Source organism: Pteropus medius, unplaced genomic scaffold (genome assembly GCF_902729225.1).
Source record: "Pteropus medius unplaced genomic scaffold, Ma_sr-lr_union100, whole genome shotgun sequence".
Taxonomy (NCBI): domain Eukaryota; kingdom Metazoa; phylum Chordata; class Mammalia; order Chiroptera; family Pteropodidae; genus Pteropus; species Pteropus medius.
The window spans coordinates 7,620,948-7,646,589 of NW_024355008.1; the positions used below are offsets into that span (position 1 = coordinate 7,620,948).

At 36.9% G+C, this 25,642-nt stretch overlaps 1 protein-coding gene across 1 annotated transcript in view; it reads right to left on the reverse strand.

The window, feature by feature from the left end:
• Positions 1 to 17,415: 17,415 nt before the first annotated feature.
• IFT57 (intraflagellar transport 57) overlaps positions 17,416 to 25,642 on the reverse strand; it is a 48,997-nt gene continuing 40,770 nt past the window's right edge. The window contains exons 7-11 of the mRNA XM_039856951.1: positions 23,233 to 23,304; positions 22,294 to 22,425; positions 20,661 to 20,723; positions 18,859 to 18,925; positions 17,416 to 17,802 (exon numbers count right to left, since the gene is read on the reverse strand). Of these exons, the coding sequence (XP_039712885.1) occupies positions 17,624 to 17,802; positions 18,859 to 18,925; positions 20,661 to 20,723; positions 22,294 to 22,425; positions 23,233 to 23,304 (513 nt within the window). The 3' untranslated portion in view covers positions 17,416 to 17,623. The remainder of the gene's footprint in view (positions 17,803 to 18,858; positions 18,926 to 20,660; positions 20,724 to 22,293; positions 22,426 to 23,232; positions 23,305 to 25,642) is intronic.

Below are 25,642 nucleotides of genomic sequence, written 5' to 3' on the forward strand. Positions count from 1 at the left end.
TCCACATTCATTGATTAGTTAATAGTATAGTTAATAGGTTCTAAGAGTTTTAAATACAACATGCCACTTCATAGTCCCAACAGCATTATAAGGCAGGGAATATTGTTGTCTCCTATTTTATTTCATCATTTCATTTTCTTAAATAGTTTTTTTAAAAAAATTTTTCAGTTACAGTTGTCATAAAATATTGTATTAGTTTCAGGTGTACAACACAATGATTAGACATTTATATAACTTACGAAGTGACCACTCCATATAAATCTGATACCATACACAGCTTTTACAATATTATTGGTTGTATTCCTTATGCTATACTTTACATCCCTATGACTATTTTGTAATTATTAATTGGTACTTCTTAATCTCTTCACCTTTTTCACTCACTTGCCTCAACCCCCTCCCATCTGGTAACCATCAAAATGTTCTCTGTATCTATGAGTTTGTTTCTGTTTTGTTTATTTTATTTTTTAGATTCCACATGTAAGTGAAATCAGGTGGCATTTGTCTTTCTCTGTCTGACTTACCCCACTTAGCACAATACCCTCTAAGTCCATCCATGTTGTTGCAGGTGGCAAGATTTCATTCTTTTTTATGGCTGAGTAATATTCCATTGTATATATGTGTATTAGGTTGGGCTGCTATGTCTCCCAGTCTTAGTAGAGTGACCTTATATAGTAGGTGTCCTGTAGGGCCCAGTGGCACAGTCTTCTCTGGTCACCTGAGCTGGCTGCTCCAGGTGCGTTCTTGTATGGGTTGTGTGTGCCCTCCTGCTGTAGTTGAGCCTTGGTTGCTGTTTGCTTGTCATTGGGAAGGATTGACTCTTGGGCTGATTTGTTATGAGGACTGGCCAGGATTAGCTTTAGCGGTGCTCTGGTATCTGCCCAGTCTGCCCTTTGGGTGTGTTATCCTTGGATGAGCCCAGGTGGTACTCCATTTTGGTCTGAAGCCAGTCACTGGGTGTTCCAGCCCTGGGGCCTCCTGGGAAGGGCCCTGCCGCAGGCCAAGTTCAACCACAGCCTATGCCCTGCCCAGGACCACCTGGCAAGAGTCACCAAGCAATCTATAGATAGCCACCATTGGGCTTTGAGGTGACTTGAGAGGCCAAGCTGGGAACCGAGGCTGGCTGTCAATAGTGCCAAGCTTGGGGCTGCTTAGCAAGATGTATGGAGCATTCCAAGGCTAGATTCTGCTTGTTTGGGTTTTGTGAACCTTTGAGAGAGTTTAGGAAAGTTGTAGCATGAGCCAAGATAGTCTGTTTGTATGCAAAAGCCACTAGAAGTGGCTTGGATGGGCCTGCAAGTTAGGTAAGGTAGGGTCTCGGGGAATCATCAGGGCAGAGAGACCAGTCTTAACCAGATTGACGGAGACTCAAATATAGTGGCTGCCTTCATCTTTATGCTGGGAGGTGGGAGGGCGCAATGAAAAATAGTGGCTCTGCCAGCACTTTTGTTTGGGAGAAAGTCGCTCCTCTAGCCTTTACCCTGAAGCCAGACAACTCAGTTTCTCCCCATATGTCCTTGGTGCCTTCCAATCTGCTGCCCCAGAGCTGGAGCTCAGAGTGAGTGAGTTTGTCAGGAAGTAAGTCTGCACGTGGGCCCCTTAAGTAGAATTTCTGCTACTCCAGAGGCCCTCTGTCTCACTCGGCCATAATCTCTGCTGGTTTTCACAGCCAGAAGTTGTGGGGAGTTCTCTTCCCATCACTGGAGCCATCACTGGAACCCAAGGCTGGGCAGCCTTGTGTGGAGCCAAGACCCCTTACTCCTGCAGGTATAGAGATACCTTTTATTGAGAACAATGTTAACACTTATTCTAAATAATAAACAAAAACAAAAATAACCAGTATTCTCGGCTCTACTGACTTGCTTGGAACAAGATACACAACATGCCAGTATGTGGGCTGACCCTCTGGTTCCTTCCTTTAAAGTATATTAATGGGTATCATTGTGTTTTTATGCTAAGAAGGCTAGAGTAGCAGTTACCTGTTTTTCTTTGTGAATCCCAGGAACATCTGTTGCCTAACACCTGGTGTTCTCTATAACAGGTGCATGCTTGAGATAGCAATGGTAAAAAATTATACGACATTGGCCCAGATCACAATTTGCAGCCTGTCACTCCTGCCAAATGGGCCAGTTGAGATGGAAGCCACAATTTGAGCAGATGTATATTAATAATTCAGGAAAATACCACAATTTAAAGGGAAGAGTACAAGAATACAGAATATCTTGTCAAGTGGAAGAGGCAGTTTTCAATTGTCCAGGAACCCCATTTTCTTTCTTCTCCTCTCCATCTCCTCTTTACTCATCCCCCAAAGCATTAGATACTTCTAAAGACTTTATGAAGAAAAAGAAAGCTAGAAAGTTGTTCAAACAAAGGAAAGCGGTTGTGTAAATCGTGGAGACCTTAGTTGGAAGGCCCTTAGACTGTCTGGTCCAAACCCTCTATTGTATAGATGAGGAAATGGCAGCCCAGGGACATTATGTGATTGAGCAAGGAGATAGGCTACATTATCTTCTGTATGGACCCCAAAGCACAGTGTCCAGGTGTCAGATAGAGTTCATTATTCTTCCCACACTATCATAACATATTAACTCAAAGAGTTCTAGGCAAGAGAATTGGTCAACGATACTCTCTCTACTACAAAGGAAGTTTTATGACAGCAGGCACTTTGCCTGTTTTGTTCTCCACTGTAACCTCAGTATTTAAAACAGAGCTAGGCATATTGTGAGTATTTGGTATCTCAAAAAGTCTTGGAAGCTTCTACTTCTGTGTTTCTGGGAACTTCGAGCTGCCTGTAAGAAGTCCAGCTGTTCTGATGGAGAGCCATGTGCCCAACAGGACCTGCAAATGAGGTCTTATTTGGAAACAGGGTCTTTGCAGATGTAATCAAGTTAAACTGAGGTCATACTGAATTACATGAAACCTAAATCCAATGATTCGTATCCTTATAAGAAGATCCTGTAAAAATACAGATGCACACAGAGAGGAGGCTTCTGTGATGATGGAGGCAGAGATTTTAGTGATGTAGTAGCTAAGGAACATCAAGGATTCAAAACAAACTCCAGAAGCTAGAAAGAGGCATGGAGAGACTCTTCCCAAGAGCCTTCAGAAGGAGCACGGTCCTGCCGATATCTTGATTTTGGACTTCGAGCCTTGGAAACTGTGAAAGAATAAATATCTGTTGTTTTAAGTACCACCAGTGTGTGGTACTTTGTTATGGCAGCTCTAGGAAATGCATATAAGAAGAGAGGCCTTGAAACTACGAGGAAAGAAAATGAAGACTAGTTATCCAGCATTCTGGTTGATCTTTCAGCTGACTCTAGCCTCAGATGCTGTCTGACCACAAGCACCAAGAGACCCCAAATGAGACAAGCAGAACTATCAAGGGACCTCAGTCACGTGGATGTCCATGGTATGGGATATCTTGGATATTCCAGTCCAGCAAAACTCTCAGGTTACTGCAGCCCTAGCTGTCATCACATGGAATAGAAGAACCACCCATGTAGCTGAGTCCAGTCAACCCACTGACTTATGAGAGATAATAAAATGGTTGTTTTAACCACTGTGTTTGAAGTAGTTTACTACACAGCAATAGACAACTAGAACATTTGGGGTCCCCAGAATCAGACTGTGAGATAAGAAAGTGATTTATTAGGATGCATTCCCAGGAAAACTAGAAGTAGCATGGAGAAGTGGGACAGCAAAAGGAAGACAACAAAGCAAAGATGTGGCACCAAGCACAGTCTCCTAGAGCGTAAGTTTGACCTAATTCTGCAAGGAGCTCTGGATACAGTGTAAGTCATAACTCAGCATCATCCTTATCAGGGTCAAAGACACTGCAGAACCACAACTCCCTTATCCCTCAGTCATTGGTTAAGGGCCACCCCAGGGATGTGTAAAGACTCAATCACTTCTGGCTCTCTGGGGGAGCAGTTGTAGAGATGTTAGCAGCCTGAAGCAGCCCTCCAACGAGTTGACATGGGTGATTAAATTTGGGAGTGAAGGCATATACAGAAGCAGTATGTGTGAAATGGTAAAGATAGGGCGACCAGTTCATCCCAATTTGCCAGGATCTATTTCTATTTAGAATGAAAAGTCCCACATCCTGGGAAGCCCCTTCGCCCTGGGCAAATGGAACAGCTGGTCACCCCAGAAAGGGATCCCAGGGAACATGAGTGGAGCCTAACATCATCTGCTACAAGGTGGATGCATGACTATTCCTAAGCTGGAGTGAGTGGGGTCCACAGGACCCTCCAGAGGTGTCTCTGTAAGAAGCCAGTGTTGCTGGAGGCCAACAATCAGCCACAGACCCTTTTAATGATAAGTGCCTATGACCTATGATAGGTATGAATGTTTTCAAAGTGTTTCAAACACTGCAGAAGGGCTGAGGATGATCTGAGTGGAAAACATCTTTTAGTTTGGCAATTAGAGGCATGGGTGAGAGAAGAGGGCCAGAAAACACTTTGGTACAAGTAGGAGCTGGGCCATAACATGAAACTCAACAATGGGTGCACATCACAGCATCATCTATGGATGAGGGTACAAAGGGAAGGAGAGATAGGCACAAAACTGGGAGTTAGAGGAAGAATGGGGAACAGGAAGAGATGAATTTACTGTTAGGATTTATTTTAAAGAATGTCTGTGTTCCAGAATGATCATTTTTGGATGTTTTCTGAGGGAAAGGAGTTCATGGATAAAAATGAAGGTGAAAACTGGTTGTGGGAGTGGTGAAGCTGTTGGTTCTAGTATGGGAGGAATGGAGTCCTTCATTTACTTCAATTACAAACAAAGAAGTTTGTTTATGTAACTGGCAGAATGGAAATAAGGAATGTATTCACCAAAATGAGAACTCTTCAGTGAGAAAAGGCAAAGATAATGGAGAGAGTTCACAAAAGCTTATAGATTAATTAATGGTTTGAGGACAATAAATATAAATGTGGTCACTTAATATAAGAATATTAGATGAAAGGGAAATTTTGCAACCCTGAGAGAAACGCCTGTAGGATAAACAAAAAGAATGTTATTTTATTTAAATTCCACAAGTAAATATAGGGAAGAGGTCATGCTTACAGAGTGTAATCGTTAGGGAAAATAAATAAAGAGGCTCAAGAAAGATTTGGATAAATTAGCGAGTGCAAATTCATATCAGATTAATAAGGAAAAGGTGTTCAGGATTTTCCGGGGTTTTTTTGTTTGTTTATATTTTATTTGATTTAAATATTTAGAAAATATAAAAGGCCATACAGTGGAAACTTGCTCTTTCACATCTGTCCCACATCTACCCAGTCCTTGCCTCTCCCAATAGATAATCACCGTTATGGATTTCCTGTGTATCTTTTCAATATTTTAAAAAGTGCACATAGAACCAACTAGGAAGAAATTTCTTAAAGGCAGAGAGTTTAGTCTGTTTTGTTAGCTACCATACCCTCAGCACCCAGGAAAGTTCTTGGGACACAGAAGGTGTTCAGTAAGTACATATTAAATGATTGAATATATTCACACAATTATTAAACCAATAGTAGTAGCCCATACACACTCACTTGTATACATCTTGCTTTATGTATTTGACAGTATGTCCTATTTCCCTACTGGTAAATACAATCCTTCATCCTTTTTTAGCACTGAGTAATATTCCATTTTATGAATGTACCAAAGTTTATTTAATCAATCTCTTATTAATGGCCATTTAGTTTGTTCCTAAGTTTTTCTATTACAAACATCACTGCAGTGAATAATCTCGTGTGATTTTTGTATTTGTAGGGTAAGTTCTCAGAAGTGAAATATCAGTTTTTAAGAAGTCACGTCTTTCTCCAAATGTCTCAGATAATGGTAACAGAAATCTTGATCAAATGGTTCCGTGATCTGCCCACCCTGACATTTCTTCTGTTCCTTCTAGTGGTCTTTGGGGTTGCTAATGATGGGCGTCTTCGGCTGACTTTTTAAAAAATGCTTAGAGATTTGCAGAATGAGAAATAGGGAGAAGTGTTGGAAGTTTTAAAATAGACACATGGATGCTCAAGATCATGCTGAAATGGAATCGACTCTAAAATCTCAGCTTTTGTGTGGTCACTGCTTGGATCTTTAAGTTGGCTGTTTTCACTGGGAGTTATAGATTTTAACTGTTACTGTTTAATAATACACATCTGTGTTTTTAATATTTTTCTAAGGATATTTGAGTGCCCAGGCCAATACATAATGGCTTCTTTGCCCATCTTGGTTCATCATGGCCTTTCATTTTCATCCTAGCCTTAGGGCCTTGATTTTAATTTTTTGGTCAGACTGTGACACTGGGGACATCAGGCTGAAATGACGGCATCTCACGTAGTTTATCTCAGTGTTGTTTCTTACAGGGCGATGGCAAAGCTGAATTGGACATGGATGATGGTGCTAAAAGGGAATAGCCTCTGAATCCTTAACCCAGACTTACACGGTTATGCTTCTTTCCACTGCCATATTTCCATCTGAAACATGAAGATAATGATACATGCCCCGCACTCTTTGAGGGTGTGGTGGTGAATATTAATGAGATAAGCTTCAAAATGCAGTTTGAGCTCTTCGGGCCTGAGTTCCTTGATAAAAAGTTGGTTATAGAATTAGTGAGATAAAGGAGCACATTCCAACCATGACCATTTTTCATTATAGAGTACCTTGACAACTGCTCTAAGCCTCTTACTCCAATACAATACCTAGGAACTTTCAGCACAGTGCACAAGTCTTTTTAATATTCTGCTTTATCTTCCTATGTAGTAAATGCCTGGGACTGTGGGCAGTTTATTCAATCAGGTATGTTTTAATTGTTCACTAGATTCCGATGGAGGCATCAGTTTCAGAAAGACACTGGGCTGCCTGCCAGGGGGCTGGCTTTTCTCTGACTCCACCCCAACCACCTGAATGCCCTCCAGCAGCTCACTTCACATGAGCCTCAGTTTCCTTTTTATAATACAGGGTAATGATTTGGGCCTTGTGTATCTCTGTGGATATTTGGGAAAGTGCAGTGAGTAAGAATGAATGTACAAGCTTGTTCAGTAGAATAAGGCTCATTAAAGTTTAATATGATCATCACTGTCTACACAGGGTACTTTTTCAAACAAGAAAGAAAATGGAGATATTGGGAAATAGCGTCCGCCCACTCTAAGCCACAGCTTCCCAACCTCAGCTGAGCTACAGACCAATGACATATGTAAATCTTCTACTGTGAGATATCAAGATCATATAGGCCTATATATGTATAAAATATGCATATGTATATATGTATGGATGGACAGAAAATAGAGGGATATCAATACTTCTGTAATAACAACAAATATCTTCCTTTTGGTTGACTCACATTGAACTGGCCTAGGAAAGGAGCTGGCTTTCTGTGCCCTTGAAGAGCCAGGAAGTGTCAGAGGGGCCCAGTACCAAACTCCTAGTCCTGCCAGCACGAGTTCCAGCCCGGGGAACTGTCCCATGGCCTTCGGATGGCCTTAGGAGTTTGGTACAGACTCTATTCCAAGAGCCGTAGGGACTCAGTGAGAGGGAAAAAAACTTATTGATTATTTTTTTCTTTTCCAAAAGTGGACAGCCTAATGGGGGCTGGTGATGCTAGTACCTGTGGTGGTGATTAGAATCTAGCGGGCAGCAAGAATTCACCAGTTTCCACTTAAATGCCTCCTATTCTAAACAGGTAATGCAGAAGAGTGAAGCAGCCTAGGAAAGAATTCTTATAATCCATGTCATTATATTTAGCATTTAGAATTGCAACCGATTGCTTCATTTTGGGAATACAACCAGGAGTGTTGGGGACTGAGGTGCAATGAAGAGCATTAGTCCACTTGATGTGATCGTCACAGATGGGAGTGCAGTCTTCATGTTGTGGTGTTCTCTGATTTTTAGTCAAGGTCTAAATTTGGATTTTATGTGAAAGCCCCCTCAATTCTGAATGTTGGTGTGTGTATGTACATACTCACATGTACATGCGCAGATCATAATGTGAGACCAACGGGAGCAATCTCCTCAGGTGGTGGAGAGGAGAGGGTGGTACTGCACAGGAGGAGAAGACAGTGTGATCTAAAATGGTAGCAACACTATCATGTTCTCTCCTTCTGTAGCTCATCCTGACTTCCAAAACTAAGGCAGAGAGGCTTCTGAGCCATGATGTAAACATCTATCAATTTCCTAGAGACTAGCAGTTGAAGAAGACTGCTTTAGAACTGTTTGTTTTAGACTCCTCATTAGGTTTGTCAAAGCCTATGGGCCCCCCCGGCCATAAGGGAGATAACATGTGGATGATGGAACTATGCTTTGAAAGCTGTGTGAGTTTCGAAGATAAACTATATGAGATGATAGAGGAAGGGTGACTCTCAGAAGTGGAACTAATGGTGGCCTCTCTAATCATAAACACCAGCTACTTCTATTAAGGGAAAAGATAACAAGTCTTGGATCACCATCTTTGCACTTGTAAAATGGCAATGTTGAAATATAATAGCTAAGCAACAGGCCGTATATAAGGCGATTCTAGGGAACTGGTTTGTTCCAGAATTGGAAGGATAAGTACTACCAAGTGATTTATTTTCTTGTTTCTTTTGACTTTCTGAAATTTCCCGAATGCTAAGCAACTGGCAAGAAAGTGTCTGCCAGAGCACAGGCTACAACTATGAAGGCACTTCTGCTTAGCTGATTATTTCGGTTTTATCACCCATTAAAGGGGATAGCCAAAGAACAACTTTTCGATACATGGTGAAAGCTGATTTGGAAACCAACCGCTTGATTCTTTTCTTTTCTCTCTCTGTTAAGCCTGTATGTAGAAATCAACTACATCTAATTTAATTACAACTGTTTCTATTTTGTTGGTGAGATCAAAGAACTTAGATGCCAAGGCATATAATGCCAGGGAAGGGAGAGGGTAGGCTGTGGCCAGTGGTGGTGAGAATCAACATACATGGAGCACCCAGTAGGTGCAGTCCTGTGGAATCATTAGCACTGTTACAATGAAGTGAATATTCTTTTTGAAGATTTGTTCCAATTACAAAAATCAACGTGTAAAATAAAAGCAATACACAGAAAATGAGGGAAAACAGAAAGAAGGGAAAATTACAAGCTACATTCTCCTCACTTGCCTTTAAACTGATCTGATTAATCCTTCTTAGTTTCCTTCCTCTGACTGGCCCTAAGGATAAGCATTTCCAATTCTTGGTCCTTTCCCAGTCTCTGTTTCCGGATGATTTTACCCACTTCAGGCTTGAGGTACCGCCTCTTGGTAGATGACTCCCATCTTTATCCCTGATACTGTTCCACGTTCCAGACCATGTCAGCCTTGCCTTTTCCTAGCTAGCCACCTGCTCACCCAAATGGGTGGAGCTGAACTGTTCACGGTCAATGGCTATGTATCAGAGTCATTTCACCTCTTTTCAGAAATCCAGTGAGATTAGGACTAAATAACATTTACCTAAACCAAGAGATCAGAAATCTGACTGAAGGGGGTACTTTTGGATTGGCAGCACCTCTGGAAATAATGGGGCCTGCTGAATAGTTTGCAAATGCTGTGCAGTTTTCTGGTGTCCTGGATTTTTAGATCACCTCCATGGTATGGTCATTGCAGGCAGGGGGATCCTGTTCGTATGCCTACATATGTCCTATTTCCCTACCAGCCTCAGGCCCTGAGAAGACCAGACCTTATGCTCATTCTGCACAATTGGGCATCATTACCTAGTTTAGCACTTTGTATCATACCAACTCTGCTCTGACCCCTGGCCTCCTGCCCCTGAACTGAAACTCCAGGGTTGCCACTTTCTGATTCCAAGTTGGACTAAATCATGAATCCCTGGGCAGACTTGGTATTTGCCATATTGGCCTCCTCCCGGGAAATGGAAGCTTGGTCCATTTTCTCATATTCTATTTTAGTTTTCTAGTCAGGCTCCTCCACCATCTCTCATTACAAGATATCCCATACCAAATCCTGACTGACAGTATTTGCAGCTATTTGAGTGTATCCACACGGATGTTATGAACATGCTTCAAATTCAACAAGGTTTGAATCAAGTAGGGTCTCTCTCTTGATTTTGAATCTCATTCCTTCTCTAAGTGTATTAGATAAGAAGAGTCAATGGCATAAGGAATAGAATAGTGTAGTCGTCATTCATAGCTGCCAAAACTTCTTTGCTTTTTTCCCACTGATATCTCTCTGCAAAGTCAGGGCTGGCATCTTCTCTCCTTCCCTGCCTCAGCTCCCTTTGCACTTTTCCTGTGGCAAGAATTTCTAGTTTTGCCACTACTGGGTGACTTTGGTTAAATTTTTTCTTCAAGCTGTTGTGATGATCTGATACATATATTGTTCTTTTTGCAAAATAATAGATGCTCAATAAAGTTCTTAAAAATATTATATATGTATATACACATATATATATTGCTATAACTTGACTTACTGTTGTGTTCCTACATCATATATCTTTACGTTTCAGATGGAAGGTTTTATGGCATAATGGGTTCAAATCCCAAGTCCACTATTGCGGGCATGTTACTTAGCTCTCCTGGATTTCAGTTTCATATCTGTAAAATGGAAATAATACCTCCCTCACTCAGTTGCAAAATAAAAAGTGATAATATAGATAAAATGCTTAGCATGGTGCCTGGCATACACAGTGATAATGATTATTACCTGTGCCTTTGTTCATTTTAGTCTCTCCTCTTTAGATGCTGCTTCACCTCTTTTCCATTTTGCAAAATCTGGTTAAAACAGCCTTTCTTCTCACCGAATTCATGTTTCCTCAACTGTGTTCCACTACATCCAGGTCTATTATTATATTTTATTGTATTATGCATATGCAATTTACCACTTTTCCTGCTTGACTGGTTGTCCTTGAATTCAAAACACTCCATTTTATCCTTCTTTTTCACTTTCTCTTGATGACCCCATCCCTTAATACCTTTCTCATGACTTGGTTGTGTCTTTCCCCATGCCCGAAATGAACTTTCCAGTTTTTTTTGGCTAATGGAATCTTACTCATATATCAAAGACCAACACTGTGAATTCTTCTCTATTTTCTCCAAGTTAGAATTACTTCTTCACCCAGTCTCAACAACACTATGACATCCTCTATTCTACTTACCATTATGACATTTTAATTATATGCATATATCTTTCCCACTAGGCTGTGAGCTGTTGGAGGGAGGAATTATATCTTATTCATATTTGTTTCCGTCAGTACCTAACACTGTGCTCAAAATGTAGTAGTTATCTATCGAATATTAGTTGTATTTGTGTTACATGGATGTATAAATTTACTTCATCTGCCTAAACCAAGAGGTCTGAAATATGACTGAAGGCAGCACTTCTGGGTTAGCAGCACCTTCTGCAAAGCTTGTGGGTTGCTGAATGGTTTCCAGGAACCAAATGAATAGCTGATTTAAAATTTATCACAGTCTCTAACTGAAATAACATATCTAGGCATGTACATAAGTACAGGCTAACATTTAATGACTAACAAAGTCCAGGAAACATAAGAGAAATTGGGTCATATACAGGGGAAATAGGTCAGTGAAATTTAAAAAAAGATCTAATAAACTCTGGCTATGATTTTTAGTCTCTATGTATGATGTAGAATCCTTATTGAAATTTATGGTCGTAGAAAATGAGCCAGTTTCAGTTTCAGCATGGTTGGCTCAGGGACATTTCCTGTTATCAATAGGAAGCTGCTAGACAATTAAATGGATCAATGATGCAGTGAACTGAATTAGTTGTTTTTTTTTTATAGTCAAGTAATTGAACTAGTTGTGCATTCTACATTTTTTCAGTCGTAAGAGCATGATCTTTGAATCTATCGTGTAGGAAAATGCTTGGGCTGCTTTAGCCTATTGATTTGAGGAACATTAAAAGGAACTGGGTTTAGTTAGGAAGGCAGTAAAGCAACATCAATAAAATGGTGCAGGGACACACATTTGACACACTGGGTAGCTTTATGGAGACTTAATGTTTTTTGAGAACAATTTGCAAATCTGATCTAATTTAATTAGTACTATAATAATCCACCTTAAAATATGGTGGAACATTCTGTTATGTATTTACTGCATTTGGTTCTGGTCTACAGCACATTGTAATACTCCCTATATCAGTGGTATGCTGGTAAACCAGCTCTGTTTTGCTTTTTCCTTCTTTTAAAGCTCTAATTTTGAGTGTTTTCCTATTTCCATGGCGTAAATATTCCTATTATGGGCTGGTTTTAAGCTCGCAACAATTTAAAAACCTCTCGAAGTTTCTGAATCTCTGACAATCAGCATTAGGAGCTGGTACACCATTGTAAGTTATTACAAACAAAAGAAGAGAGATTGGTAAAGATTTAAAATCATGTACTTATAGGACTAGAAGCATTTAGAATGTTCTCTTTCTCCTAACTTTGAAGAAGAAAAATATTGACAATGAGGGTAAGTGTTGTCCTAAAAGTCATGCAGAAAGTCACTAGCAGATTTGGGAAGAATCAAGGTGTCTGGACTACTCATGTAGTATTCTATGCAAAAGCCTTCATATGGGGAGTAGAGAAAAAAAGACATTGGACATGAAAGGAAAAATGACTGTATGATGATTTGGGTTTTGAATGAGACAGAGTGGGTGACAGGCACTGTGAACATGAAGTTCCCATTCAGCTGCTATAAACTGCATTGAGAACCAAATAAGAAGCTGTTCAGTTTGTAATCTTGGTTTGCAAATGGGCAGTCTGCTTAACCTTTTTGGACATTGTTTCTATGTTTGTTTGTTTTTTTTTAAGTGTCAGTTTTTAATATTAGTACGTCTCAAACTCTAGTGTGTGTCAAATAATCTAGGGTACTTATTAAAAATCGCCCGACGTGGGAATGTTACGAAAGTCTACAGGTCACACTTTAAGTAACACTAGTTTGGATCCACTTTAAAGATCTTTTCAGATCTGAGATGCTTTGTGTGTTTATTTATATAGCCAGAGAAAAATTCTAGAGTGGTAGCTCCCCAAAATAATTCTTAGATTAGCTACACCAGTCACCTGAGAAGCCTTTTAAATTTTCTGACACCCCAGTCCCACCCAAAACCTATGAAGACTTGAAGGAGAAGAGGACTGGGAAATTGGCTATTTTTTTTAAAAAAAGTTGTCCCTTGATTTTGATGCTTAACGAGAATTAGGAACTTCAGAGGTTGCTAGTACAGAGAATGTTTTTCAGGGTAGTGAAGTGGTAACTAGCGGTTAACTACTGACCCATAAAGGGGCAATGCACAGGAGCTTTAAGCTTATCAGATATATGAGCTGGAGGCTACTGTTTGACTGTTAACTGAAAGTGTCCTTGTAGTACTTAGCAGTGCAATAATAAAGTATGGAGGGTACACAAGGCAGGCCTGAAATAAGGTGCTCATGGTGTCAGCAAATCACAAATTTGAACTTTGCAAGTCTGTATTAAAAGCACACAATTATGAGAATCTAATGCTTGAAATGTGTAATTTAGGACACATTAAGATGAACATGGTTCTTGCTTTCCTCTCTTGTATTTAAAAAAAGGAGTGTCAAAAAAAAATTCAAATTAATGAATCCAAGATTGTTTTCATCCTTTAAAATGCCATCTCCTTTTTAAATATAAAATTTTAGGATTTATGACTTAGTTGTTAGACAAATTGTTTTTAAAATTGTACAATTATGACAATGGTTATTTTACCACAAAATAGGGCAGTACACTTTAACTACATATAATTGCATTGTTATAATAAAGACTGCTTTAAAGAAAAAACAAACAACTTTTTGGGCTGGGACAGAAGAATTTTAAAAAGAAAATCATTTGCCCATGCAATCCTAAGTTTTCTATAAAAAAATAGTTTCTCGAATCTTTAAAGTCTACTGATATTCAAGGAGCATTGCACGCTTGTTAACCATCCAGGCAGGAAAGTTATGAATCAGAGTGGCATGTCTCATCTTCCTACATAGGTCCACTGGTTCTAATAAAAAGCTAGAAAATCTCAGATTTGAATACTGATTTTCATAGGCTTATTTACCTAAATCCGCATTCTCAAAGTATGTTTTGGGGTGAAAAGGATCTGTGATTACATACTTGTAAAAAAATAACAGAATTACATTCACTGCTTGCAGATTCACAATGTAAATGTGACCTGAAGAAAATGAAACTTGTTTAACATGTCTCGAATTTGCTGGTTACAGAAACTTTTACTTTTATGTAAAATTTATGGAAAATGTTGTAGATAAATTAGAGGGCAGCAGAAAAAAACCTCCTTAATCTGTCAAAAATTGTTCTCACTTGGTCAAGGAATCAATGATTATAAAATTATAAGTTTAAGATGTATTTAATGGGCCATATAATTTTATTGGGGAGATCATATTATTTCAACAAGTTGATTATTTGATTCAGAAGGAGGCTAATTTCTATAGAGTATATAATTTCTAAGAACCATAATTTTTTTAAGCTTACATTTTGAAATAATTTCAGATTTATAGAAAAATTGTAAAATAGTACAATGGATTTCTATATATCTTTATTCCAGATCAAAATGCTAACAATTCACATTTTATTATTCTCCTTTTCTCTATATACATGTGTGAATATACACATACACACACGTTCACTGAACCATTTGAGAGTAAATTGCTGACCTGATGCTACTTTACCTCCAAATATCTGTGTATTTCTAAAAAGCAAGGATATTCTCTTACATAACCACACTGATTAACATTGATTTACTATTATTATCCAATCTACAGACCTTATTCAAATTTTACCTGTTGTCTCAATAATGTCCTTTATAACAAAAAAATTTTTCCTGGCCAATTAGGAATACTTGTTGCATCTATAATAACCTCTCTTTAGTCTTCTTTAATTTGGGCGAGCTTCTCAGTCTTTCTTTTTTGATGACCTTATCATTTTTGAAGAATAGAGGTCACTTTCTCTAATGTCCCTCCACTGGATTTGTCTGATGTTTCCCCATGATGAGGTTATGCGCTTTCAGTGGTAACCACACAAGTGTGTGTCCTTTTCAGGAGACATGTGATGTCTATTTGTTTCACGTAGTGATGTTAAATTTTGATTAAAGTGGTGTCTGCCAGGTTTCACTAAAGTTACAGTTTACTTTGAGATAATGTAAATATTGTTTTTCATTAAACTTTCACCTACTAGTTTTAGCATCCATTGATGAGTCTTGTCCAAAACAACGACTATTATGGTAGTTACCAGATGGTGATTTCTAAATATAGTACTCCTTTTCTATTAGTTGTCGTTCTACTGTAAGGAAAACTTTCTCTTCTCCTATTGATTATTCATTTAGTTCTATCTGTATGAACTCATGTTTTCTTGTTTTATTTTATGGGTTATAACGTATTGCTACAATTATTTTGATGTTCAATTGTCCTACATTGGCTGGTGGAATACCCCACAATCTGTGTCCTTCAGCCATTTCTCACCATTCCTCGAGCTTACTTTCTCTTCGAGCAAGATATTTCAGACTCATCTTGTGCTTTCTCTGCCCCAGCCCAGGAATCAGTAACTTTTCTGAGACGGCTTTTTTATTTTAAAGAAGGAAATTTCTAAACCAAGATCTGAGTGCTACGTATTCTTTGTTACTGGGCTTCTAGGCACTCTCAGATAACAAGATTAGTAAATAATGTATATATGCATACATGTATTTTTAAAGTTATTTCCATATTTCTATTAACCTCTATATATGAAAAAACCATAAGTTCATACTGATACTTCCAATTCCAATCCAATACCACAGGGGAAGAACCCATCATTTATAATTACTATCTTGTAACTGTGTCAAAACCCAGTCATTAAAGTTGCCATGCTATAGAATTGGTGCCGTGAGATATTCTGGAGCTGCTTAATGCCATTCATCCACCCATTCAGTTACTCACACTCTATGTGCTAGGTACTTGGCTATAAATATGGAAATTAAAAAGAATTTCTCCCAATCCTCAAGCAGATCAATCTAGTACAGAGGGTAGAATAAAAAAAAAAAATAATTACAATGCAGTATAGTATGTTTGCATTAGAGGTATTCACAGTGTTCTGTGAGAACAGAGAGGAGGGGCACCCAAATCAAACTGAGTAAACTGGATTATTTTGGAGAAGTAAAAATGGGCTGCTCACACTACTCATTGAAAGAGTTCTGGGATTATTGTGCATTTGCATGAAATGAAGAGTATACTTTGCTTCTAAGCAAAAATACATTTTATGGAGAGCTCTGATTTATCTAGAAGGGTACTCTGCATTGATTGAATTCATCAAAAAACTGCTCAGCCAGGATAATATCTACGCAAATAAATTCCGGGGGAATCAATGTTAGCTTGGGGGATCAAAGTTAGGTTTCACTCTACTAGGCCTCTCGCAATGACCATAAAGGGAAAAATTTTGGACTTTTGCAAAGTGCCTAATATCACATGGTGAATTTTCCCCTCCTCTTCTTTATAAATTAAATAAACCAGTTTATTTGCCACTGTGTTGGTCATTACCTTTTTGAATAACAATAGTTTATATACAGATTTTCTTTGATTTAAACTTGGGAGTTTGAAGGAAAGAAAAAGAGGTGTGTGTGTGTGTGTGTGTGTGTGTGTATTAAGAGTATATGTCTAGAAAGTAAAGGCTAGGAAAAATAATTGAGGTAAAAAATATTAGGATAAAAATGAGAAAGGAATTTTATTATTTTTGCTGTTCTATACATACAGTATTCTTACCAAAATTTATCCCCCGAGCTTTTTAAAAAAATAAACATGGGCTGTCTTCTGGATTGTGCTCACCTGCCAGTTTCCCCTAGTTCTAAATCTGGTCACTCTGATATTGCTTATTCCCCCAATTTAGAAATCCCAGTTTATTAAGTTGCTCAGTGAGATGTGTCAGTAACAATCACCAGTACCAGGAGGCTGACGTGCGTGTGACTTGCTATTTCTCCTTCAGTTACAAAATGATTCCTTAGTATAGCTAACATCACAGAAAAAAGTCGAACTGAGATATGTGTATACCTTTTTGTCACTATAGGAGCAGAGTCAACATGACTGAAATATTTACTTATTTATTAGGTGGCCTTAATAGAAAATATAAAATCATTTAAGTCATGAAATACTCATGATAAATAATAAACTTCAAATGGTAATAGGATTTGAAGTTTTTTCTTACTCTTTTTTAAAAAATGTAATTTTAGGTAACCGTAAAGGTGATGTAATGTTAGTTTGGATTTCTGGAAAGAATCCTCAGCCGCCATTAGCTACCTCTGGGTGCAGAAGCACTTGCGATAACTGCAGAAGTGGACCAAACTGAAGGGGCCAGGCTTGTGGCAAAGGTCAATGTGGTGACGGCGGCAGCAGCACCTACAGAAAGCATGGGTCATATACACTGCCTTATGCAAGGAATAAGAAGAAAAATGATCTACCAGCTGGGGGCTTTAGCATATGTAACAATTACTGAAAGCTTCTTTGAAAGTGATAATTTTTTAATTACTTTATTAAATATATGTTCAATTTAAAGGTTTTAACTATCTATAATCACCATGATACAATATGTGTGTGTATATATAAAAATACCTTTGGACATGCTTTAAGAGGTATAATTGTGTTTTGAAATCTATGCAACGTGAAATATGATTTGATATTAAAAAAACCAACTAATCAGAAGCACAAAAAAACTGTATATTTTAATAAGAACCCATTGCAGATTCTGGAATAATTGTTGCATGCATGTCCCTAGTCATGTTGGACTTCTCCTTCAGTTTTGATTGAAGTAATGTGTGTTCCACAACACCGATTCTAATGTCCATCTGAACTGTTTCTTGCTTCAGCTTTGTTAAGCTCTGTTTAATCTTCACCAAAGGAGCTGTGGTATAAAAATAACATGGAATAAAAATATTTATTTGGAGTATCATTGTGTTACAGAATTGTATAACAGTTTCTCTCACTTTGCCTTATGCCAAAAATAGGGTTAAAAACACAGCCAACAACTTACTGACATTTACATATTTTGCTGTGGAATTTTAAACACCTAAGATTTTTAAGATGGGCAATAATATTGTATTTGAAGTACTGAGGCTGAACTTCCTGTCTTTTCTTGGGGAGACTTGCTAAGGGAGTGTTTAAGGATGCCTTCTCTCTCGCACGCATGCACACGCGCGCTCTCTCTCTCTCTCTCTCTCTCTCTCTATATATATATATACATACATATATATTTTATGGGCTGGCACATTTGTCTGAGGGAAAAGGGGATACAATATGAAAAAAAGAAAAGAATTATCTGTGAGATATAATGGGCTCATTCAAACATACTGCACAGCCGCTACACACCTCTTTGTGAAAGATCACTCAGTATATACTATTAGAAAAATCTTTCTAGAGCACAGAAGGGCCTTAGGCAATCACCACTGGGCCATGTCAAAGTAACTAGCTCATGATGGAGGATGATTACTAGAGGATTATTAATTCTTCCCTATTTGACCTCTGCCCAGTCAGGTCTACTGGGGAAGAGGGAAAAAAAAAAGAGGTCATCAGATCACTGCCTTTGCGTAATTTGGGCATACACTTAGTGCTCTTTTGTACATAAAATGGAATAATGAAGCTCATTTGATGAAAACAGAACAAAATAATTTTTAAAATTGGCACAACAAAGTGCATATTTAAATATTCCCCACTCTATTACTGAATTAATACAATATGAATATAAAAAATTCCTAAATTGAGGTAAAAAAAAATGGCTCTTCCTAGCTGATTTATAAGGAAAACAGTATACTGATTATCAGACATCATTTTGGCACCATGTAGCTCTCCTCAAATTTATTTTAAAAAGCAGACTATTTATTAATATCATTTTGTTAAATAGATTTCTTGAAGGGATAATCTTTTCTTGCTCATTTTCTCCTTAAAATGAGTGTGTGCTTACCACCATCAGTCATACTGCTTCCTTTTTCTTCCATTTCTTGCTTTACCTTTTCTAGTTCTTCTGTAACCTTTCATTGAAAAAAAAAAAAGTTTTCATGAGCACTGAATTTTAATTAACATTAAAAATTTCTGAATGATGTATTAAGAAAATTAATTTAGATATAATATATATATAAAGGGATATAAAGGTATTAAGAGTATTCTGGACATAATCTGAATAATAAGATAAAGTACACAGATATACAAAGCTTTTTATCTTCTGATTGTGCTCCTTGGGTTAAACTTCACCAAATTACTTTCTCTTTAAGTTTCTCAGGTGGTAACAGGATAGAATAAAAACAATCTAAATTGTTGTTTTATAGGCACTCAAACCTCTTGTAGTTATCTTATAGCATCTACCATGCCAGCCTCTAATAATGAGTTACTGATTAAAATAGTATAAAAATTCTAAAAAGATTTTGGCTTTCCAAAGATATACTAGATATCTTTTTTAATATTATAGTTTTATGAGAGAATATGCCACTGCAGGACACTAAAAATAATGTTTATACCATATGGTTATATAAGAATATTCTAATTACTCTATCCAAACCATAAACTCCAAGAGGCATACTATGCTGTCATATTGCCTCTTATCTGTACTCCACACCATAATCAAAATTATACATCTAAATACTCAAAATTATACAAATGTTATTAGCAAAATTCTAAGCTAGTATTAATATGGGTGAAAACTACTATCTTTAAAAAATTGAAAATTTTTGATATGATCTAGAACTAAGCCATAATTATTATAACTTAATAGGTTTTATTTTTTATCATACTGGTGAGTAAAAACTTCCTTGGGAACAAAGTGCTCATCCAAGTAAAGCAAATTAATTTTTTTCAAGCACCTGAAATGTTACAACTGAGGATAACTACCTATTCCAAAAGAACTAAATGGTTCCCTGGACTCCTTTAAAGTGTTAATTTACCCAACCTAAATGAGTACTTTACTTCTATATAACGTTTTATTTGACTAGAAGCACCACAGGATTAGAGTCTAAGTATTTCTAAAGCCATATTTTTAGTATTTTAACATTACTATTTACACCTTAAATAATATTTATAAAAGATGCTTAATTCTATTATATAAAAAAGTCTGTGATAATTATACTGGATTGTAATCAAAGATAATCGTGAATTTTAGACTCACATTGGCTATTGATCTCACATAAGGTATTTTTTTTCCTCTCAGCTCTTTAATGAAAAATAAGATTATATATTAGGTCCTCCTTCCCTTGCAAGATGATGAAAATAAATACAACGATATAGGTAAATATTCCAGAAGTTCTCAGAAAGAAAGTGTTACAAGCTACTCTCAATTTATAGACAGAGAAATACCCAGGATCACTCACAATTATTAACAACGATCAAAAACAAATCTTAGATCTTGTAGACTAACACTAAAATTTGTTATAGATATTTAAGCCAGTGTTTTATCTACTCTTCTAAATATCAATTATAATTATTATGTTTAAAAAAATTAAGGAAGTTATGAATTTGTGAATATTATCAGCAGGTTTTTTGTTGAATTTAACAGAACAACTTCAGGCATTTTATGGAAACTAGTAGTATAAACATACATAACTGATTCATTGATAAGAAAATTAGGAATTTTCTCCTAAAGAAAAGGATTCAAAGCCACAGGAAACAACTATTGAAACAATCCATGGTTGTAGCAGTATTAAAGAAAGCATCAAGGCTCTGAACAGCTGGGCCCAGCTGACAGGTGAGAAGCTGGCAAGAGCACACGGTGTGTACCTCAGACAGCAGTCTTGTCCTTTCAGTCACTCCGCCATTTCCTTGCTGGTATCGCTCCTTTGCCTGAGGGTGAAAACATTTTGTTTAATGACAAATTCAGCACAGAAGCAGATTACTTAAATGTGACCTCTTTGTGTTTGCAATTTCTGCATATCACTTTATGACAATTGCTCCTCTCATCTGTAAATACATTTGTGAAAGTGACATTTAACTGTGGCTATTTTATGTTCCTAATAGGCACCATGTATTTAACTGAAGCACTATAAAATGATGAACTACCTTAACCTTCATATAGTGACTGTAACTCGCATGGGCATGGTGCACAATAAAAACTGTCCTCAGCCATTCTTAAACAGTTTAGGAGAGTGGCTCTTAGCTGATCTAATTTGCATGCTATGCAGAGAAAACCAGTTCTAAAAAATCAATCATAATAGAGCATCAGGATCAGCAATTAATAAGGATTAACAAACAGTATGACAGTATGGAATATACTCTTGAGAACTAATCTAACAATCAAAGTTTATTATTTTGATATTTAATGTCAAAGTTTGAGACTTTGGTGGCTTTAAGTAGAAGCTTTTACAGCATTGTAAAAGTAAAAATATCCATAAGTAGATGTGTACATGAGCAAATAAAAAGATAACAAAAAAAAGTGAAGATTACTTTCTGTTTGGTTTTTGAGAACTGAAAATACAGAGGTATCTCAAGTTTACTTCCATTTTTTCTTCTTCTAACCTTGTCTACTGAAAGAAAAATTAAATATGTCTTCAACTGCCATTTCCAAGTGTTCTTACTGGTCTTCAGCATCAGGAAAGGAAGCATAAATCCCAGAGGAAAGCGTTTCTATCCCCATTGCTGCGACAAAAAATTGCTCCTTTCAAAGGCTGAAGATTTTACTTTTTGGTTGAGGTTCTAAAATTTTAAAAGGATTAAAAAGTTTGCTCATTTAATTAATTAAACTGCTTGTCTTTCAAGGTGTCTTGCTTTCATATTCTTTATTATAGGGTTGTAAGCCATTATGGCAGGGATGTCTTTTCCTTCTGACACATGTAAATGCATACTATTTTTCTTCCTCCTACTCATACGGTAAGTTGACAGCAGACTTAGAAACAAAACTAGGTGTCCTGACATTCTGTTTCTGTCCTAAGGCATGTTCCCCAACAATATATGCCTTCATTTATTTAAATCAAATAAAGAAATGCATTTAAAGACTTCTGGGATATAATTTCTATCCCATGTAAAATGGAAATAACAAGTTCTATTGCCTCACTTGGCTTCCTAAAGTGGGCAGAGAATCGATGTACAGTAAGTCCTCACTTAACGTTGTCCATCGATAGGTTTTTGGAAATTATGACTTCGACTAATTTTACCACAGTCTAACTAAAATAAACAAGAGCTAAGTTCCTATGGCATATTTCTGTATATCAATTAGCCAATATGGTAAAACTGGTTTCATTATATGTCGTTCTCCTTAAAATTGCAGTTTCCAGGCTATCAACAACATTAAGTGAGGACCGACTGTACTGCTGTTTATGAAACATATTTCACAATTCTCCAATGAAAAGTGCTATGTCAAATTTAGGGATTAGGGTCATAAATTAGAATAAATCTCTGGATAGCATTCTTAAGTTACCTCACTCAGCTGAGCTTGAGCTGCACGATATTCCTGAACCAAGTGCTCAAGCTGATTGTTGATGTACTTTTCTCGGCTGCCAATCTTTTCCAGAGTCCTAGTAATTTCATTATGGAGTTTGTCCAAAAATCCCTAGAAATTCCATGGGATTTTATTAGATAAAAGAATTCACAAATATATTTTTCAAAAATAGTTTAAAATGGGTTAAATCTCCCTCAATCCATCCCACAAATTATCCACCATTTGTAAAAAAGAAGATAGTTTGAAATTTTCAATAGCAATAGAAGTATGCAATGAGAAATATTTTAGTCGCGCTGTGCAAAATGTTAAAATAAAAAAGCACCTGGTAGCATTAGTCAATTTATTTGTTTTTATGCATATCTAAAGTGGATGTGAGTGGAATTTGCTTAAATGAAGTTCATAATTGAAGTAGATAAGGGAATAACATGACTTCCTTGTAGCACAATTCAAAGATGGCTGAATATTCCAGTTGGAAGTGGATCATTAAACTTATAGCTCTAGCTTGGGACCTATAACTTCTCATTATAATTTTGCTTCTCTGTGGTATCCTCCAAAAGTCCTTTAAGGCAGGGCAGCAAGCCTAGGGAAGCTGTAGATTCTGGGCATGGTTGGCCTGGTGCTCTGTTATCTCTTAGGATTCAGAGAGGAAAGACTGATGAAATGTTCTCTCTGATATACATATACAAATATATTCCGTATCTAACATATGTCATATAATGTGTATTATAGCATTTTTATATAAAGTTACCTTTCTTTAGTTGATTTAAGTGTTAGGGCTGTTGAAATGTAATATGATACATTCGATCAGTAAGCTCCTCAAAGGCAAGGATTGGGTCTTTTTTTCTTTCACGTTCCCCCTTAATACGTGTTCCACAGATGAGTAAATGTACATTGATTCATCTGAAGTAATTCAAATACCTTGGTCTCCTTTAGAGCAGACTCAATACCACTTTTGTGCTGGTGCATTTGGTCAACATGGATTCTCCAATCCTATAGGCATAAGAGCATATAGAACAAGTAAAAAATACTACATTTCCTTCTTTCCTCTCCTTTTTTGAAGTTGTATCCTTTATTTTAATTACTTTTGTTGCTGCCCTATTTCAGGTGGGAGAGTCCTATATATATAGCTTGCAATCAGATTATAAAGAAATATGTGTAGAGCACTTTAGGATAAAAGGTTCTAAATAAATGTAAATTATTTTATGTGTTCACAGAGTGATGTCTGACAATTTGAATATAAATTATTCCTGCACCGCTGGTGGTTAATATTTATGACTACTCAACAAAATGAAAAAAAAAAATCTAATTACTAGAAAAGAAATACTTGTTTAAGCAGTAACAATTATGTTTGCCAGAAGCAACTATGGAACCAAGTCTCATATATCAAATATTAGTTTGTCCCTTGGAAATTAACCCTCTTCTTCAGTAAGATTTTGGAGTCTCCTTCTTAAGAAAGGAAGTCTATAATGATTATTAGAGTTCACATATTTTGAGATATATTGTACTACTACTAGACTGACCTGAATTAGTGTGCATATTTGAAATCTACTCAATGTTTTAATTTTCTACACATCTTCACAATATGTTGGTTTACATTACTAAAAGGTAACAATTTTAACACTTGAGAAATATCCATCATAAGGGAAAATATATTATGGTAAGGTGAAGTAAGTGGTAGAATCAGGATATTCCTCAATCACACATATCCATTTGCATACCCTGTTGCTCCACTTTGCTATCTACAGTATTTTATGTAGAGAATAGTATTTTGTGAATAGTCTCCTTCTACTAAAAAGTTTTCTTAACTTTGAAACATGGGCTAGTGACTGATCATAAGGCAAAAAAAAATCCTTGAATACTTCACACATACCAATTATAAAATTATAGTAAAGCTGCAAAGAATCTCTCAAAGCATCTGGTCTCACCTTTATCATTTTACAGATAAGTAAGCAGACGCCCAGTGACAGAAAAGGGTACACTGGTAGTGGTAACCTGTATCAGAAGACAAATGTACTAATTCCCACACAATTCATTTTGGCAGTATGGAGTTAATAAAAGGAGCAATTGGCTACTTGGCACCAGTGAAGATGCTAGAGTAGAGAATATATCGGCACTTTCCTTTGTCCTCAAGCACTTTTCTGTCTCATGAACAAAAGGTGTCTCAGAATATGAGAGCTGCAAAGGACCTTAAAGATCATCTATTCGTCCATTTTAGTTATCTAATGCAATGCTTTCATTTTAGAGTTGCTCAGACTGTTGACCACCTGTGACTCTGACTAGACAAATCTGGCCAGGAAACAGCTCCTTCCAACTCGGCCAGTCAACTCTGAAACAGAGAAGATAAGTAACTGGCGAGCTTCCTGCAACTGAGTTAAATATGGTTAAGCCTCAAAATGGACACCTGTTTAAGCCCAAGCAAGTATCTTCATGAAAGAAAATGAACCTGACAAGTATCATTTTATAATTAATTTTTACAAATCATTTTATAAAAAAGTACTCATCCTGCCTCATTCCGAAAAGAATTTCAGAAGCTTAATAAACAGTAAATTCAAGTATTCCTATCAGTCTCTGCCTCTGCCCATATATGCGTGTGTGTTTGTATTATATATATATCACACATATGTATACATATATTTTTATACAGATTTTTATTTATTGTAATTGATGTGTTTAAAATAGTTCGTTATGCTTTTTCTACCCAGCAAATGTAAAAAGTACTTTTTTCATGTTTTGACATTCAAAGTATTTCAAGAGAAGTGAACATGCCTGACTCATCTATGTATAACTATGATAACTTACATCGATGTTAAACTCCATAGGGGAGCTGGCATTTCAGTGGAACCTTAAAGCATGAATAGCATTTCTACAAGGAGGGTAGAAGAGAAAGGGTACTTTAGGCTGGGGAAGTAATAAGAACAAGGAAAAACAGGAAAATACACATGGAACAGTAGCCTAGACTGGCTAGAATATAAAACACAAATTTCTTGGGGTTGGGTGGGGAGGAAAGGATGAATCAAGAGGAAACAAAGCTGGAGAGGAAGGTTAAATTAAATTAGATCAAGGGCTTTAACTAAGGAGTATGGATTTTATCATGTGGATAATGGATAATAGCAGAGATTTTTAGTATCAGTTTTAAAGACAAGTCTGTGTTTTGAGAAAGTAATAGAATGAAGGGCTGATTAGAGAGGCAAGAGACTACAAAGAGGTAGGGACCAGTTAAGAGGCTGTATAATGGTCTAAGTGATAGGTTAGGAGGGTTTTAATTAGAGCAGTGCTTATAAGAATGAAAGGGAAAGGATGGATTCAAGGACAGTATATAGAAACAGAA